The sequence below is a fragment of the Pavona decussata genome, unplaced genomic scaffold (genome assembly GCF_977016875.1).
Source record: "Pavona decussata unplaced genomic scaffold, jaPavDecu1.1 SCAFFOLD_110, whole genome shotgun sequence".
NCBI classification, from domain to species: Eukaryota; Metazoa; Cnidaria; class Anthozoa; order Scleractinia; family Agariciidae; genus Pavona; species Pavona decussata.
Genome location: NW_028145524.1, coordinates 1,036,642 through 1,055,248, shown reverse-complemented (window position 1 = coordinate 1,055,248; position 18,607 = coordinate 1,036,642). Strand labels below are relative to the sequence as shown.

Below are 18,607 nucleotides of genomic sequence, written 5' to 3'. Positions count from 1 at the left end.
TAGACCATGAAACACAAGGTTGGTGCTTCCCTGTGAGCCTGGTAGACTGGCTACTTTATATTCTCAAGCGGTTTTAGGCCTGCGTTAAGGGATTTTAAGTAGAAAAATGGCTTATTCGAGATAACTTTAACAAATCGAATGACACTGAACTGAAATTTGGCAGATAAAAAAGGTCTCATCATCCTTGACATTGCTAAGCTTCTAAGTTATCTGAAAACATGTATATAAAAAGCATAAAAGGTAGAGCTATAGGTCACGTGAGCTGCCACGTGACCGTTTTAGTGAAAAAAGCAAAGATGCGACAGGTTGGAGACGGTTTTAAGAGAAAATATCAAACGAAAACGTTTCTTTTTTTTTTTTTTTTTTCACGTTTGGAATGATCATCCAGTTTTGTCTAAAAATTGTCAGGAAAAAGGTACATGTAATTTCTTAGTAATCTCGTACCCCGATCTCAGTCGTCGTTTCGGGAATGTCGAAATGTGAGATCTGGTAAAGTTCGATACAACGCCATTTCTGGTTGGTTACCAGAATTAAGAATGCCTCATTCTAATCTGCTCTGTGATTGGCTCTTTCCTTCTGTGTTTGGTTTTCGCTCAGTTCGGGGAAGAAACAAAAACACGGAAAAGTTTTCGCTCCGATTAAGATTGTCATGCGACGTTTTAATACATACATGCCCTTTGTGTGGGGAGAGAACAGTGAGAAATTGTTTTTTCGGAAGACAACAGCGACTTTAGCCGAAAAGAGTTTGCAGTAACGTTCAAACGGTCTTGCCAAATTACACAAGTTACCAACACGATGGATATAAGCTTGCTTACTTTTGGGGATAAAATGGAGGTAGGTCATATATTTTTTTTTGGTATTTCTTGACAAAAAATGATTTTTTTTAAAATGATTATTTATTTAGTAAACGCAAATTAATTTCCCCAAAATACTTTACCTTGAGTTCCTGAACACGCGCGCCGCATTTGCTAGCATATTTTCAGTTTTTGTCTTCTGCTAAAAGACTATTTTCCTTCTATAAATTGAACTGGACTTTGAGTAAGAGACTTCATAATATAATATTAGTCCTTTCAGACCAGTGTGCTTATTCCTTCAAGATCCATACAACATCTCTCATAGGACTTTGGAGAAATTGATAGAGTGTCCACACAATATTATTATTCATCCGCTGGTGAGATCAATATCCCTCCCACCCCTCAGCTAAGAGAAATGAAAAATGTCCGACTTATGACTGCCAAAATAATAGTAATGAAACCCGTACTACAACAGAGAACACCTTGTCTGAACCGATTAGGGCTCTTTATGTAAGTGTAGTTAGTTTAATTTTATCCCCTCTCTCCCACCTACTGAGTTAAAAAAAATTTGAATCCAAAATATAAAACTAGCCTTCCTCTAAAATAAAAATGGGGACATTGGTTTACATGTCTGCACCACCTAATGTTTTGCAGGTCTATGCTTGTGATAGGCTTTAGAAAAGAAGTAGTTTTAAAAGGAGGACATGCCTCTTTGGATTTGACATCAGTTATAGTTTTTAGAATCTTTTTGCCATTGTTCTTTTCCTCAAGATAGGGGAATTTCTCCATTATTTTATCATTAGTATGGAGTCCTTGAAGTACTAAACACACTTCATTTACTACTTCCATTGTTAATCCTTAGCACATTCTCTGATACAAATAGTTATCACTGGCCTCAGTTTCTCCTTTATTTCTTGTTAACTCTGCCTTAATTTCTTCCACATGATTTCTAGGGAGAAGCAAGTTCCTAAAGTTCCTATCAGTGATGTGAATATCTTCAAGGGCTAAAACAGCTGGACACAGCTCAACACATAATTAAGAGCAATGACAGTCATTTCGGACAACAGATATCACAACAGCTGCATTTCTTACACAAAAGCCAAAACCAAAGTGGTTATAAGCAAAAATTTTCCCCTGCACAGATTTCTGGGGTATTTACACTAATCTGTCATGATGGGTTGCATTTCTTCAATATTTGCACCAATATGATTGTTGTTAAAGTAAAGTTTTGATGTAGCAGGCTTCCCATCTCTTCCACTTTCTTGGAAAAAACTGTCCATGGTTTGCGGAAGACCAAAATGAATAAATTATTATCCTTCCAACACAATGAGAATCAAATCCCATTCCCAAAGATTGTGGCAAATAATATTCATTGTCAGTCTGTAGAGAATGAGACTGAGCCAAAAGTGCATTTTGAGGAATTTGGGGAGTAAGGTAGAACTGGTGATCCCCAAGCTTTCCACCCAAAAAGGCACCCCCAAATCCACACAGTACTAATGATGAGTAAATAATAGGCTGACAGGCTTAATTTTTGACATTGGTGGTGATAAGTTCATCTGCTATGGGCGAAAATATGTAATCAAACTGGTCAACATTACTTTGTGTTAAGATAGGAGGGCCTTTGTAGTACTCCATAAATCTTTCATATTCAAACTTTGTATGATTGTAGTTTGGTTGTTTTTCTGTTGCTGTTGTGTTCATGATAACAATCTTCGCTGTAGGGAATACTGAGGAAAGTGTTCCTCGTTTGCTGTACTCTGAAGTTGTGCCCCCTGAACAAAGATGCAATTAATTAAGAAAAAACTGTAGTCATTCACTAGGATGTTGTTATTCTTTCCATTAGAATAAGACAATATAATTACCAGAAAATGGATAATGAGAAGGCTGAATAAAAAGGGATTCTCAAGTAACTAAGCCCTTTTTGACGCATGGGGTGGTGGAAGGACGAAGCATAAAAGAAGCTGCGATAATCACCAACAATATGGCTCTGTATTTATTAGCTTTTAACCTTTAAGCCTCAGTGTCAACATACAGTTTCTCCTTACTGGTCTCTACATGTCCATTTTTCATAGTAGCATTATAGGGAGGTTGTTGAAATATCAAGAAATTTCACCACTGGTGATCTCATGACCTCTCCTTGATTGTGTATTGATAAATATTAGGAGAAATTTTGATACTGATCACTACTGGGGCTTAAAGGTTCAAGGTTCACTGTTCTGATATTTTTTGTGTACTTGTGTGAAAAGTTCTTGAACATAATTTTGTGTTGCTGGTCTTAATATTAAGAAAAGTTAGGACCTGACATGGGTGCAAATATCAATACAAGAAAATTTTTTTTGCTCAAGGAATTGGCATCAACAAGGAATTTTCATCCAAGACAGACACTGTTTTCAAAGTTTCTTTTCCCCACCACTTCTCTGCAGTGGGTTTGTGTCTGACAGTTTGATTAAATGTTGTTTCCTGGCTATGGAAGGCCATAGTTAAGGAATACTTAGGAATTCATGGTTACTGAAGATCAGCTTACTGTGAAAGCTGTTGTTTTGCTGCAGAAATGGGTGACAGTTCATTAGAACACACAGACATGCACAGGAAAACAAATAGTGGAAATATTTTTTTTTTATTTGTTTTCTATTTATCTGCCATTTGCTACTTTTATGAGCCCAAATAAAACCAAATAAAACTCTAATGGGAAACTCATAGGGACTTGCTCTGTTTGCTCACATGTTGCAAGTAACCAAACATTCTTCAGATCCCAAATCCAGATGTGGTACCTCCATTTCCCAAAAGAAATTCAAACTTCCATTTTTGAGAAAAAAAAAAACCCTTTAAAACAGCAAGGGTGTACTCGGTATTTTAATGTTGGACATAATTGGGCGCCTACCATTTACACGGACAGGTCTTTCTGGTTTGCTGGTATATAACCAAGACAGTAGCATGGTGTTAGGGCTAGGATGGTTCATGGTTCATTTATTTCACACTATTTACACAACATTAACATAGAAAGAAAAGTATTACAACAAAAGATTACAAGATAAAAATAAATACAGTACAAATTATAAAATGTGTGTGGTGGTCAAAGTAGCAAAGGCTTTCTAGCTGACCACCACCTACTTTTAAGTAAACAAAGAAATGACACTGAGCTTTATTGAGATATTAGAAAATGTAGGAAATGTTTGTAGAGCCTAGGATGTACAAGAGAGATTTACATTTGTGTAAATTAAGGTATGTTCGAGATATACTGAACCGAGCAAGAAATCTAAACAGGACAAGCTTAATAAAAGAAGAACAAAACAATAAATAAATAAGAACAAAAAAAAAGCAAAAAAACAACATACAAACAAATAAACAACAACAACAACAAACAAAAAGAAAGGAAAAGGACGACACATCATCAGCAGCAACAGCAGCGACAACAAAGATCAAAATATAAGCAGACAATTATTATTATTATTATTATTATTATTATTATTATTATTATTATTTTTAACTCTATTATTATTATTAGATAGTTACATACTATTATATTTGATCATTAAACAGAACATATATTATTTGATTGACAAGAGATCAGGTGGGCCTTATAAAGTTTCTTAAACCTGTTAAAAGTTTTTGTTTTTTTCAATGCCATGGGGACAGTTTCCCATATGACAGAAGCAGAGTACTTAAAAGTAAATTTGCCTATGTTAGTTCTTACTTGTGGTCGGTGGAAATTAAGCTTGGCAGAATTTCTGGTGTTATAGGAGTGGACAGTTGTTGTAGGTATGAGGAGGCCCTGTTTAGCTGGTTCATATAAAATTATATTATTACAGTGACCTTGAGTTGTGTCCTTTGGCCTGTAAAAGAAACCTGCCGCATTTACACAATCCATTTGGTTTGGAAATTTAAACCATTAACTTATGGAAGAAGGAGAATTTGTGTGACCAAATCAGCTGAAAGACTACAAAGAGAAGAAATAATTTTTACGTATCACTGGTAGACCACAATTTCTGAAACTTTGCAAATGAAAATATGACATGAACCATTTGACTTTCCAATGCGAAATTTAACACCAAGATGACAATTAGTAACTCTATTGTGCCTCATCTACAACAACGACCACAAAATTTTTCTGATAAAGCTTCGACAACAAAAACTCTCTGCACTGTCTGTTGCTACCTTTACCTTGGGGCGCACAAAAATTATGTGACATTTCCCTGCCTGTAAATTACAGTTTCTTCAATACAGTTACCATCTAAGGCGAAAACTGGTACAGCTTACTCCGGTTGACTTAAGTCTTTTCAATTGATCGTCGATAAGCACGTTGATCTTGAGTGGAGAAAGCACAATTACGATGGATTTGTTCTTGGAACAGTTTTCATTACAAAGATGGTCTAGATGGTCACAAAGGGTAGGAACTAATCTTAGTAAAAAATTGATTTACCGCGCTTGTTGATTGCAATCTCTCCTGTTGCCTTTTTCGTTTTGGCTTAAGTTTCAAGTTTTGATGTCCTCTCGACCGAAGAACGTTCGAAAGAGCACCCTCGAAAGCGAAAACCTCACCAGGAATGATCACAGTTACGAGTAGCACGGTGGACAAAGGATGATGGGCAGGCCCGTATTCCGGGCCTCAAATCGAACTTTACCAGATCTCCCCTCCGCCTGACCGTGGGAGATCTGGGTACGAGATTAATTTCTTAGTCCAAAATTCAACCTTTGATTGTTAATTACTCCAATCCAAAAACTTAAGGACATTCATTCCAGTACATGTTCAATACATGTATTTTAAATCGACATCGGAAACGCGAATTCAGTTATCTATATAGAAAGAAAATTTGCCGCCGTATCGCTGATTTACGTAATTTTGGTCTCGTGGTGTGTCACATATGAAACTTATGCGATAATTAAGACAAAAGAAAACATTGAGTTTTACATCAGCGAAAATTTCACCCTGTTACAGCCTGTATAGGCAAACAAACGGAAGATATAGGGGATCGTTCATAATTTCTGAATAGCCTTCAAACCCAGGAATTAAACTGCTTGAGTTGTACACCTGTATGCAGGAAAGGTACAGTAGCAAGGTCTGTTTGAATCCAAAATGAAAACTGACAATAAAAAGTGCATGCAATATTATATGTTAGAGATAATTAAGCAACAAATTTACATGTTCTGTACACATGTAATTCTGAAAGACTTTGAAATGCATGTATATGTACATAACGATGTATAATTTTTTTCCCGAAAAGAAGCTTTATTCTTCAGGCCCCAGTTGTTCAAGGAGTAAGTAATTTTATCCAGCGGATAAGTCGTTACCTCCAGGGGGCGGAAGGGAAGGGGAGGGGGGGGGGGGGTACGCCTGATTTCAAGTGACGGGGATGATCAAAAGATTTTTTGGGTTTGAAAATTTTGATTACGGGATTTTTGGGGGTAAGGAAAATTGGCAAGTATTTTTTTGGGTGGCTTGATTTAAGTAGAGATTTTTTGGGGTACTCAAGACAATCTAAAGATTTGTGGTAGTGCCCCCATATCCCGGCCGCGTAGTTCTGCGAATAAAGTACAACCAAACTTGTTTTGCTGTTGTTTTAATATTGGGCAACTTGGGTGTCTCGAGTGTTGTTAGAATGACCACCAGATGCAGAAAAGATAACTTCAGATGGTATGATGAATAAACAAACACAAACATTCAATTTCTAATGTTTTTATTTTTCGTGTTACCGTATATCATTTAATGCTTTCTGGAAATTTTTAAGGCTAGGAAATCCGGAATGGAATTTTTTGGGGGTTATTTTTTTGGTCCAGGGATTTTTTTTTGGTTTTGTTGGAAACCCTAGGGATTTTTTTGTGTTTTGATTTTTGCCCCCATTCGATCATCCCCGTCTCTTGAAATCCAGAGTGCCGCCCCCCCCCCCCCCCCCGGCCCGGATCGCTATCCAGCGGATAAAATACATGTGTATTAGTTGGAGTAAATTTCATCAGCTGGATAGCGACTTATCCGCTTGACAAATTTATCCACTCTTTGAACAACTGGAGCCAGGATGCCACATCAAGCTTAAACATTGACTTTGAAGTAGAAAATTTCATTGGTCGTAGTACGCAGGTGCAAATGACATTGCCTCAATTTTGCAACGGTACTGACTCACAAAGGTGTCCTGAGTTTTAAACTTTCATAATCGAGTACTGGAGACATAATACATTTTGCTACCAATAACCATACATGCATGTATACACACTGTGCATAGCACATTTGGTTGATTCTTGAGGCTGTCGGTTGGAATTGCTCATAGAATAGGCACGTGGAATTAATGACAGTGATGTTTCACCTACGTTCCCAAGTGGCATGAGCTGACAGGGAATTAACCTTGAAAAGTTATTAATTAAAGTACATGTACAGTATGTTTTGATTTTTAAGAGTACATTAAACCTCCTTGTCTATTTAGGGCGTAGTTACTAAAACAAGGACCTAAAATGATCTAAAATGACCTAAAATGAATCTACAATTATCTAAAATGACCTAAAATGATCTAAAATAAATCCGAAATATTCTAAAATGACCTAAATGAAGTGAAGCCAAGATAAAATTACAGAATTACAGAGCTGAGTGCTTACCAAAAAGGCTGATACCAGGAAGCTACTGTGAACTGCCGGAAAGTCCGAAGAAGACTCGAAAAGTGCCGATGGTTGCACGTAAGCCGATTCGATGACAAAGTTGGGTAAACAAACCGCACTAGAGCGAATCTCTTTTTTGGTCGGTCCGAAAGACTCAAAAATATCAACACTGACCAATTTTTTTCGGGTTCGTTTTCTGGTCGCACAGCCTCACGACAAGGCTAAATTCTTGTGTAAACACTGATAAAACGCTTTTGTAAACAATGTAATTAAAGGCATATATATCTGTGCATCAATTTCCTTAAATAAACACACAGTTATCAAGTCAAGGGTAGCGCATGAATAAAAGATAACTCTGTGTCAGTTCCATATAAAATAGCTGCATCAATCAAAACCGCGTTGCTGGGCGAATCATAGAACTTCGCTTCGTACCAATCAAAACCGCGTTGCTGGGGAAAAACTAGACACTTCGTACCAATGAAAACCACGTTGCTGAGCGAAACTTGGAACTTTGCACCAATCAAAATCACGTTGCTGGGGAAAAACTAGACACTTTGCATCAATCAAAGCCGCGGTTGTGATAAATTTCCCTGAAGAAGTCTCCGATAGAGACGAAACGCGTCGAAAATTAACAAAAAGTATACAACTACAAGAAGTCTTCCGCTGTGCTGCTCACGAGTCTTTGTTATAAAATTAAAAAAAATAAAATCATTTTTGATCATTTTAGATCATCTTAGGTCATTTTAGATTAATTTTAGATCATTTTAGGTCATTTTAGATCATTTTAGGTCATTCCTTGTTTTAGTAACTACGCTATTTAGGGTGAAATTGGTTATATGTGCACGAAAAACTGAATGTTATTATATTGAAAAAGTGTCAAATTATTTCGTTGTTAACTACATCGAATGAAAACTTATTTGATTTAGTTTTATTTATTCAGTTTTCTTTTATGCAACAGTCTAAGCACGTGCAATTCCTTGCTTTTACAGTACCTCCAATATTTTCTGGTCAAACCTTACCAACAACCAGGCAGGTCAAGGAAGAAAATTCATCTGTGAGCTACTCATGTGTCGCTGAAGCCAAACCAGCAGCCAAAATTCAGTGGGTGTTAAATGGAAAGAATCTGACCATCAGTCCAACCTACACTATCTCAGGATCATTTCAAACAATCCAAGGCTCTAAGCTGTTCAAGACCTTTAGTTATCTTGACATAGCTAAAATCACTTGGAGGCAGTATGGAAATTTTTCCTGTGTTGCACACAATGAGGCTGGACAAGTGAGACAAAATACAGAACTTGAAGTCAGATGTAAGTACAAATCACTTGTTTGCTAGTCCACAGTTTCGTTTAATGTGTGATAGTGCATACAGCAGCTGATAAGTATAATAAAGGAGGCAACAAGGTGGTGTATTTCCCCCATATCCTTGTTTGTTTTACTTTCTTGTCTTTTCCTTCCTTTTGTTCCTTTTCCTTGTTTCCTTTCCTTTCCTTTCCCTCCCATTTTGTTAGTTACATTTCATTCCTTTCTCTTTCCTTTACTCTAGCACTTTATTAAGTATTTGTGCTAAACAAGGCCCTTTCCCTTTATTCTTTTACCTTTTCTTGTTTTTTTTTTTTTTGCTGATGTTGGACATTTACTTATCTTTATTTTTTATTCTTTAGTTTCCTGTCTTTTCTTTTACTTTTTCTGCCTTCTATGTCTTTCTTATATCCTTTCCTATTCTTTCCATGCACTTTCTTCCGATGTACTGCACTCATTTCTACTTTCACCGCTTGGTTTCCTTTCCTTTCCTTTCCTTTGCTTTTTCTTCCTTTTATTTTCTTTCATACGCTTTCTTTTCTTTCACACTATTCATTTTCCTTCAGTTCTTTTGGAAGGTGACCCCTAATACAGCAGATTTTGGGTAGTTTATGAACATGGAAAAGAAGATCCTAGCCAAATATTAATTAAAGGTTAATTATCTCTAAAAAAAAATGAATGTGTGGTTACCCCGAGGTTTTGGATTTCAACAGGCCTTTTTACATGAAGGATCTGATTTTTCTGCGTACTGTACAGGTCTCTTTGAATTACTAGGCATTTCCCTTTATAAACTACAGGTTCTTGGACCTGAGATTCGCAGAACGTGTGTGCAGTTGTGATGTAGCAAGAAGAGGCACTGTCCTAAAGCTCCCCCTTGCCCCTTCACTCTTATTTCTCTCAATCTTTACTTCTCAACTATACTTTGCCTTTTTCTTCTCAGATCGACCAGTCGTTCAATTTCCCGCTGATCATCCTCAAAATCTCACCCTGGGAGAGGGGGCAACAGCTACGTTCTCTTGTAAAACAATTGGCAATCCACCAACCAAAGCGCAAAAGTGGCAGTTCAATGGTGTCGACATTCCAGGAGAAAGTTGCAGTGAATGCACATCTTCAACATTAATAAAACGAGTAGTTTCTCAGTTGGATGCAGGGTGGTATTCATGTATTGGAACGAATTCATTTGGAGATGGACCACCTGCAAGTGCACAACTATTGATTAAGCGTAAGTAATTGGTTGCCAAACTTGCATGGTAATTAAACAAGCGGTTCTTCCTGATTATTTAGGAATACAAGAATGGTACATGTATGCTTTAGGTCGTTCACGCTGCCTTACGAAACGATGATGGTGATGAAAAACGTTAAAAATTGTGATGACAGTGTCAATGGATTTAACAAAGTCACTTTGTACCCATATCACCACCCTCATTGTCCTCATCAATGTCATAATCGGCACCCTCATAATCAGCAGCAACATTATTGGTATTGCAATAATAATTATTGCAATACCAATAATTGTTAATTATTGTAATCATCGTCAGTCACATCGATCTTGACTCTTGAAATCTGATTCCAAACATGTATGTATCATTAGCATTTGATTACATTTCGCTAGCATGAACTTGAGGAAACTGCTTTCTCGATTTAATTTAACACATTTTTTTACAAGAAATTACATGTATTTCAATATTCTTGTAGAAAACGTTTACAAATTTATGTTTTAATTTATTAGTAACTAAAGATACTTTTTGACTTTTTGAGTGTGGTGATGATTTGGCCTTAGGATCCTTATTTCTAAAAATTAATACATTCTACCAGTACTGTCAGTTGAGTTGGCTTTGTGATGGGTTATCACCTTAAGAAATGCAAAGTTCTGTTGATTTTCTGGCCTAAAGGTCTGGATTTGGTGATTTAACTTTTTATAATTACTAAAAATCAAGACACAAAAACAAAACAAGTCGGCCCGATGTGTGGCTGGTTGATTTTCTTTAAACAGAGAAGAAAAACCACCCATAAGTCACTTTTAGATAGAGGTACATATTGTAGGTGATACATCAAATTAGAGATTTACATTGCAAAATATAATCTTATGGACCGAAGTTCTATGTTTCAGGCATAATACCCACTCTGTATTCTGAAAGGAATTTGAGTGTTAAAGTGTAAACGTACTAAAATCCAAGGTGGGTGAGTGGAAAAGTCCGATTATGTCGGATAAATTATAGAGACTGTACCCAGACCATTTGTGTGTGAGAAGAACATTTTCCTCCTATGTAAAGTGTATCTCAGCCAGTAAAAAATACCCTGATTATTGTCCAGGATTGGGTGCACTGAAGCCTGGCTTTCACTAGCGCCACAAGCATAAGAGTGTTTATTTCATGAACCGTGAAAACAACCTAAACACAGGCACAAGCACTAGGATCAATATTTTTCCTTTTCTTGTGCTTGTGTGGCATTCGTTTTCACTTGACGTTAAGCTCTTACGCTTGTGTTTGCGTTACTAGTAAAAAACAAGCTTAAGTGTTTGTGTGAGGTGACCAACACAGAACCTTTTATTTCTTTTTGAAGATGCGCCCAAAATTACCTACTTCCCTCAAGATTCATACACGGTCAATGAAACCGACGGTGTATCCATGGTGTGCCGGGCTGGAGGTGTTCCACGACCCACGATCATTTGGGTGAAGGGACTGGCAGGCAATGAAAAGTTTGTTGGACAAGGACAGCATTTTACAATTGCCAACACAAGTAGTAGTGATGATGGAAAATACACTTGTCGGGCAAAGAACGAGCTTGGAAGCGATTCAAGAGAAGTCATACTTAATATTCAAAGTACGTCTAAAGTTGTTAGTCAGGTCTTTGTTTGAGTAAATATAATTTTCTACATTTTGTAAAACTTGGGTTAAAAACGAAAACAAAAATCCTGTGCTTAATGACCACATTGTCAAGTCAAAGTTGCTCTACTGTGAACTGTGAAAAACAACAACAAAATGGACACCCAGTTTGACTGTATTGTACAATATTAAAGCTGCCGATCAGAAAATCCTAGGTAAACGAGACTGTGTCCTGGAAAGTCTTTGGAAATATTACTTGATCTAGGGTTTTTAAAAGGAAATATCATTTTAGTCCTCTTTCAGGGCAAACAGTTATATTTCCATGCAGACACTTTCACATTGATTAGTCTCAATGTACGTGAGAACAATAATTATAGTTGCCGCTTACAAGAATTACATTCAATCCTCATCATGCTTGACCAGTATTTCTGAGAATGACATTAACTTTCAAATTCCTCTTTGTAATGTCCGGCATTTGAATGGAATGTTTAACATTTGTCTGGAAATCATTCCGAAAAAGACACATAAACTGAAAAAAAATAATGAGATTCAAAATACGTGGGAAGCAATTATTTATTGTTATTCTTAAAATACTTAATGCTGTAATGTTAAGAAAAATTCGTAGCTTTATACTGTCAATAAACTAATGAAATTTCTACAGGAACTCTGAAATATCTTTGGCGATGCTCAAAACTAACAAATAAATTTCAAAACTCTGTTCAAATTTCAAAAAGACCTGTCGCGCGTGACGTGGATTGACTATAAGTTCCCATGTAATGTAACCAATTAATATTTTATTGTTTGTCGCAGCTCGTCCAACTATAACTACATCAAGCCCTATGGCTACTAACCTACCTGGTGCAAAAGACGAGGAGGTGGTATTAACGTGCATTGTTAGTGCCAAACCATTAGCTTTTTTATCTTGGAAAAGAAATCTTGATGGAAATGAACTTAACACAATAAATGACGGCAAAGTTAAAAGCATCTTGAAACAAAGCAGATCAATTGTAATGACAGTGGTGGTTACTACTGTTAATGAAGAATTGTACTGTGTGGCTGTGAATCTTCTAGGCAGCAATTCTCAGAAATACAGAATACGAGAAAGAGGTACGTAAATAACAACGAGCGCGCGTTGAGAGAGCGTAGCAATCATCTCCTATCGAACAAGCGCAAGTGAAATAATTGTTTTGTTAAATAAAAAAAAAAGTATTTTCTAGATCTTGCTGATTTCGCTTTGCAAAAAAAACCCAGAAAACAATTTAATGGTATAATGGCCATTGTATAATGGCTATTATTAAAAAACTAAAGCATTGTATAATGCATTTCGAGGGATTTGATTGGCTTAGCGGCCATGGTATATGAGCCATTATACCATGGCCAAGAAATAGTAACCATTAAATTGTCTTCTGGCTGTTCTTGCACAGCGAAATCAGCAAGATCTAGCAATATTTCTTGATTTTCTTTAATAAAACAATTATTCCACTAGCGCTTATTGAATATGAGACGATTATAGCCAACTCGGCGCTACGCGCCTCGTTGGCTATCTATCATCCCATATCCAACGCGCGCTCGTGGAATAATTGTTAATTATTAAACTTTTAGCCTCGGATAATGCATTTCTCACATTCTGATTGGTTCACTAAATCCCGGTTATCAGCTCATATACCGTAGTTTGACTTATAGGAAAATCGAAAGCTCCAGGTGTCGCTAAGCTAATTTTTTTTCGGCGGGAAGCGAAAATTTCTTCAGAAAAATGGAGGAAGAAACAAAAGAGAAAAGAAAGAAATGCCAGATAATGGCATCTCAATATTACAACAATAACAAGCCACAAAATTCGGAATGACACCATTTAGTGGTACGTATCTTTGAAGTTTCCTTTAAAATCAGAAAAATTGCACGATTTTTCGATTTAGATCACATAACAACAACAACAATAACACTGGTGTCTGGTGGTAAGAGGTTAAAACCGATAGAAGAAATTTCTTAAGAAGAGCTCAATGCTTGCCTTTATGTCTCTACGCATTCACGAGGACTTCAGTTACAAAAGTTGATCTATGAAATCCGTACCAGCGACGGCCATAAATATGTTCGTTTCCTTCGCTTGGCACCACTCAGCAAAACATTTGCACAAATGTGCACAGCCTTTACGCTTCTCGATAAGCTTGAAGCTTAAAAACTTGCACTGAATTCTTGTCTCAGTGAGGTTGTACCTAGCACACTTAAACTTGCCTTAAGTGTTTTAAAACGTCTGCGAGTAATTCAATTCAGCATAAAGGAAACCGTCCTTGATCCCTTCCTTCGCTCAGTACCACAGAACAAAACAGTTGCTCAAATGTGCACAACTATTACGCTTCTCGATGAGCTGGAACTTCAAAAGCACTTGAATGCTTGTCTCAGAAAGGTTGTATCTCGTACACTTGATTGTTTCTGTAATTTGAGATGTCCGGCTGTGTCATTTGCTTCGCTTTCGATTTTTCATTCAACTCTGCTCGCAAAGAGCTACGCACGTCATGTGATCATTACGTTGTCGCTTTGGTCGGACGTTGCGTCAACAACCGATCGTTTTAATTTGAAAGAAATTTTTACTTTAAATAAAATTTAGTGAACTTCAACAGCAATATCCAAATGCGTAGAATTTAATAAAACTATAATTCCATTCGCGCTTGTTGGATATGAGATTGGTTATAGCCAACTCGGCGCTTCGCCCCTCGTTGGCTATTTACCATCTCATATCCAACGTGCGCTCAAAGAATTATTGTTAAATATACCATGACCGCTAAGCCAATCAAATCCAGTGATTTTGCCATCTTCAACAAAATATCTGTCACCCACCTGTTTCACACCAAAAATTAATAGTATATCTCAAAAATTAATACTAGGTGTCTATACTACCAGTTGCCTACTACTCAAGCCATCTTGCGAAGTACTGCAACCAGTTTTGGGTTGTAGATGTATACATGTTTGTTACCAATGAAATTAATTATATCAGTTATCAATTTTTTTTGTGACACGGCTACAGCTGTATGTTGATAATTATGTGAGGGTGAAGAGTCAGGAGAATGGGCATGTTGAAGATGGGGTTTGAAAAGTCAATACCATGAAATATTCTCTTCCACAGGTGCACCGGATGCTCCAGAAGATGTCAGACTGGTGCCTTTTCAGGTACCTGGTGCAAAAACAGTCGGTGTGAATGTTAGCTGGACTCCTGGATACAATGGAGGTTTTCCCCAACGGTTCTCAATACTTTACAGCAAGAAAGGGGGTGGTGGAGATTTCAATGAAGAATTTGTCGGAAATCCTCCCAACAGTATGCACACTGTGCAAAAATTGAGCCCTAATACAGAGTATGACTTTAAATTACACGCAACCAATGAGAGAGGGAAAGGTGCAGCGTCACCTCTGGCGCAAGTAATGACAAAAGGTAATAACTGCATTTTATGCTGATTTTTTATTGCCTTTTTGTTACTCTAGTAAAAATTGATCAAGGGTGCATTCCTTTGGGATGATCCAGATCAGGATCAATGATCCAACATCACTCAGATCATGGTGCAAAGGAACCGAGGAATCCACTCTGGGCAAGGATTCCTTGGTTCCTTTGATGCACCATGATCCGAGTGATCTTGGATCATTGATCCTGATCTGGATCATCCCAAAACAACGCACTCTTAGATAGTCGTAGATAACAAAAGATATCCATTTTACTTTAGGTCATAATTTCCCTGTAATTTGCACTTACAGCTGTACAGGTTTCATGTAAAATAGGAGCATCTGAGTTGGTTATTTTTCAAACTCTTTAGCCACTATAAGTTGTAAATAGTTGAATTTTGTTTAATGTTTCAGACTCAGCAGTGGCACCAGACAGAGGAACCGGTAAGTCTCTTTTCAAATAAAATTTAATTTGACTTATAGGGGTTTTCTGATGGCTAACGCCTATTTAGGAAACGAGTTTGGGTGCCCAGGAGCCAGGGGGTTGTTACCGCCAACCCAAACCCAGGTCGGTAGAACACCCCATAACCCTGCCCTACCCGCAACCCAACCACGAGCCCTGCCAGTAACCCTGCCCTAACACCCGTCACACTGAGACTAGAAGTTCAGTGGAAAAATTAGTAAGTAAATAAGACATAGAACTAACCCTAACCCTATAAAAAGATAAAAGCAAAAGCAACAGGGAGAGGTGGGAGGGAAAGAAAAGCCCTACAAAACATAATATATAGCCTGCGAGTAAGCTCACAGGCTACACAATATAACAAAGACGCCACAAATGCTTAGCACAGTGAGGCGCATGCATTGCATAAAACGCACGAGAATACCGCTGGCCATTCAACTGCTTAAGAGCGAATGCCCGCAAGAATCAAACAAAATCGGAAAATAGCGGCAAAAGTGTAAAAACTCAAAATCGCTCAAACTTTTGTTATCAGTAGTCCACACTGAGTTACTTATTGCAATGTAATTAATTTGTCAAAAAACTTTTTGTTTTGGCAGAAAATGACTATAATAAATTTCGGTGCTAGTCACGAGAAATTTCGACTTGAAAATTTAAAGGTTTTTAAGCAAGCCGCTCGCCTTAACTGTAGAGCAAGAAGACATCCACTTATTATCATCTTATTCTACATCTCTTCCCGATTTGATTTTATTATTTTTATGAAGTTTGAAAAAAACATGACATCGAGAGAATCCCACTGTTACTTTATGGAAAGGACGAGCTAAATTTAAAAGATTATTTACCACGCTACCTTTATCACGAATGGGATGAAATTTCAACAGTAAAGGTAGGAAGAAATGGACTCTTAATTGATGTAACGTTTGTTCTGGGGAAATTAAATCGTTGTCTATAACAGAGCGCTAAAAACCACTGAAATACAGGCAAATAAGAGATTGCGTGACAGATCGTGACAGAGGTTACAATTGTGTTCTACGGATATTTAAGCCCGAACTCGATATTAACGCTGTTCATAAAACAACAGCATTCTCTTTTGAGAATGTAATGTTTTTCCCGTATTATATGACACTTTGTTCGTACTTTGTGTAAACAAATTCATAACTCCCAGGACAAAAAAAAGTTATGGCATCGCGTCTTGTCTCGGACCCCTCAATGTTTTAACTATAGTTTCCTTTCGAAGTATACCTATTTGTTTGTTGCGTGTGAGATAATTTGTCTTTATTCTATTCGGTTGTGAGAACTACAAACTCACTCGTCTTATTTAGCATGAGATCTGATCATGACAATAAATTCTATTATTGCCTACTTGTGACAGCTTTGATTGGCAACAAAATTTCTGTTACTTGTATATAAACGCCGTATTTCCTCGAACAAAGCTGAGGCGATTTTTTCCACACCAAAAGAGGACAATTATTCGAGCGAAGGCGATTATACGAGGGAGACGATTATTTCAAATATTGCTCTCTAGAATTTGTGTTCTACATATTTTGTTTCATTATTAAACCCATCAGGAAATAATCGCATCAAATAAACCGAAAATAGGCTTTTAAAGTGTTTTAAATTTGGCTTCTTGATTAATTTTCAATGTCAATATCCTTGGCGTCAGAGCTTGAATCGTCACTGATCAGTTTTGCTGGATAAAAAAAGGAGATGCCGAGAGGGGTGGGGTGAGGGCGATCATTCGAGAGAGGCGATTACTTGAAATATTTTTGTGAAAGGGGAGCGATTCCTGGTAGGAGGCGGGTACTCGAAGGACGGGTACTCTTTTAGAACACTGTATTTCATAAAACTCCGGCCTTCAAGTTCTTTCCGCGTCAGGGAGTCATACATCTAAGTGGCATATATACAATAAAAAAATACTGCTAAATGAACCTTCACATTTACAACAAAACGTATGTAAGATCCTAGTCTATTATTCACTGTAACTTTCTATGAATGTATGTCGTGGTGAATAAATAAATAAATAAATAAATAAATAAATAAATAAATAAATAAGTAAGTAAATAAATAAATAAATAAATAAAACGGCTCGTGTTTTCGTGCCCTAAAGATTAACAACATGTACTGTTTTCATTTCGAGCACTTGCTGGCTTGACAACTGCAGCCCTGCACCAGGTTTGAAATCATGTCCACGAATGGCTTTTTCCGTTTGACTTTAACTTCTGATGTGTCAAGTCCGAAGGCTTCACAGATGTTCCGTAACATTACAGTCAACCCAGGTCACGCGTGAACGATATTTTTGAAATTTGAACGGAGTTTTGAAATTTACATCTCAGTTTTTAAAAAATCGCCAACGAGATTTCAGAGTTCCCGTATAAATTTCCCTACCTTACTGACGGTTTAAAGCTATGAATTTTTCTTTGCATTGCAAAATTGAATATTTCAAGAATAACAATTGTTTCCCAAGTATTTTGAACATTTTTTTTTAAGTTAATGCGTCTTTTTCGGAACGATTTCCAGAGAAATGTCCAACATTCCATTCACATGTCGGACATTACAAAGAGAAATTCGAATGTTCATTTCATTCTTGGAAATTCTGTTCACGCGTGACATGGGTTGACTGTAACACTGAAAGTGAGCTAAGGATGGAGTCATTAAAGGTCCCTAGTCAGCCACACCTTTGTTTTTGTTTATATGCGAGAGTTTGGCTATTATATTTTATTCGGAGCATGTGGAAATGAACGAAATCACTGTGAAACTACTAAAGATAATGAAACATATTTCCAGGAACATAACTTACAGTAAAGCAGTAAGATTTCACTTCACCACGCAATATCAATGATTTCGATGGCATCAAAAATGGCGGAGGCTGACTAGGGTCCTTTAATGACTAGCTTACAAATGTTGTAGGAGTCATATATATCGGATGTGAATGCTGCTATCGGTTAGTGCTGCACAATACAAGAAAACTAGCTAGCTTTATAAAGCGCGTTACTCTAAGTAAAAAAGTTGGGTGGGAAAAATTCCATAACTTTTGCGTGGAACTCGTTCATAATTGGCTATCAGTATAACAACACGCTCAAATAGTTAATTTCAAGAGTCAGCAAAATAATTATTTCCGTGTCTAAAATTAAGCAAAAACTAGAGAATTAGTCTCTGTTTTGCCAGCTTTCTATAATGTGTGATCATCGGCATTCGGTTTTTTTTTTTAACTCGTAATCATCCAA

The 18,607-nt window shown here is 37.0% G+C and overlaps 1 protein-coding gene and 2 long non-coding RNA genes across 5 annotated transcripts in view; 2 read left to right on the top strand and 1 right to left on the bottom strand.

The window, feature by feature from the left end:
* LOC146470853 (uncharacterized) overlaps positions 1-18,607 on the bottom strand; it is an 80,312-nt gene that overhangs the window by 39,970 nt on the left and 21,735 nt on the right. The gene's annotated exons all lie outside the window — the stretch shown is intronic.
* Positions 1-18,607, top strand: part of LOC146470854 (fibroblast growth factor receptor 4-like) — a 154,105-nt gene that overhangs the window by 114,866 nt on the left and 20,632 nt on the right. Inside the window, exons 7-12 of one of the 3 annotated variants that reach the window (XM_085121532.1) lie at positions 8,366-8,683; positions 9,616-9,897; positions 11,238-11,498; positions 12,311-12,607; positions 14,619-14,921; positions 15,341-15,370. The exons of 1 other annotated variant lie outside the window; for it this stretch is intronic. In XM_085121532.1, the coding sequence (XP_084977658.1) occupies positions 8,366-8,683; positions 9,616-9,897; positions 11,238-11,498; positions 12,311-12,607; positions 14,619-14,921; positions 15,341-15,370 (1,491 nt within the window). The remainder of the gene's footprint in view (positions 1-8,365; positions 8,684-9,615; positions 9,898-11,237; positions 11,499-12,310; positions 12,608-14,618; positions 14,922-15,340; positions 15,371-18,607) is intronic. One more of the 3 variants, XM_085121533.1, reaches the window with a different exon arrangement.
* LOC146470855 (uncharacterized) lies at positions 357-2,452 on the top strand. Its single transcript, XR_014866953.1, has 2 exons — positions 357-834; positions 1,748-2,452. It is a non-coding gene; the product is annotated as an uncharacterized LOC146470855 (long non-coding RNA).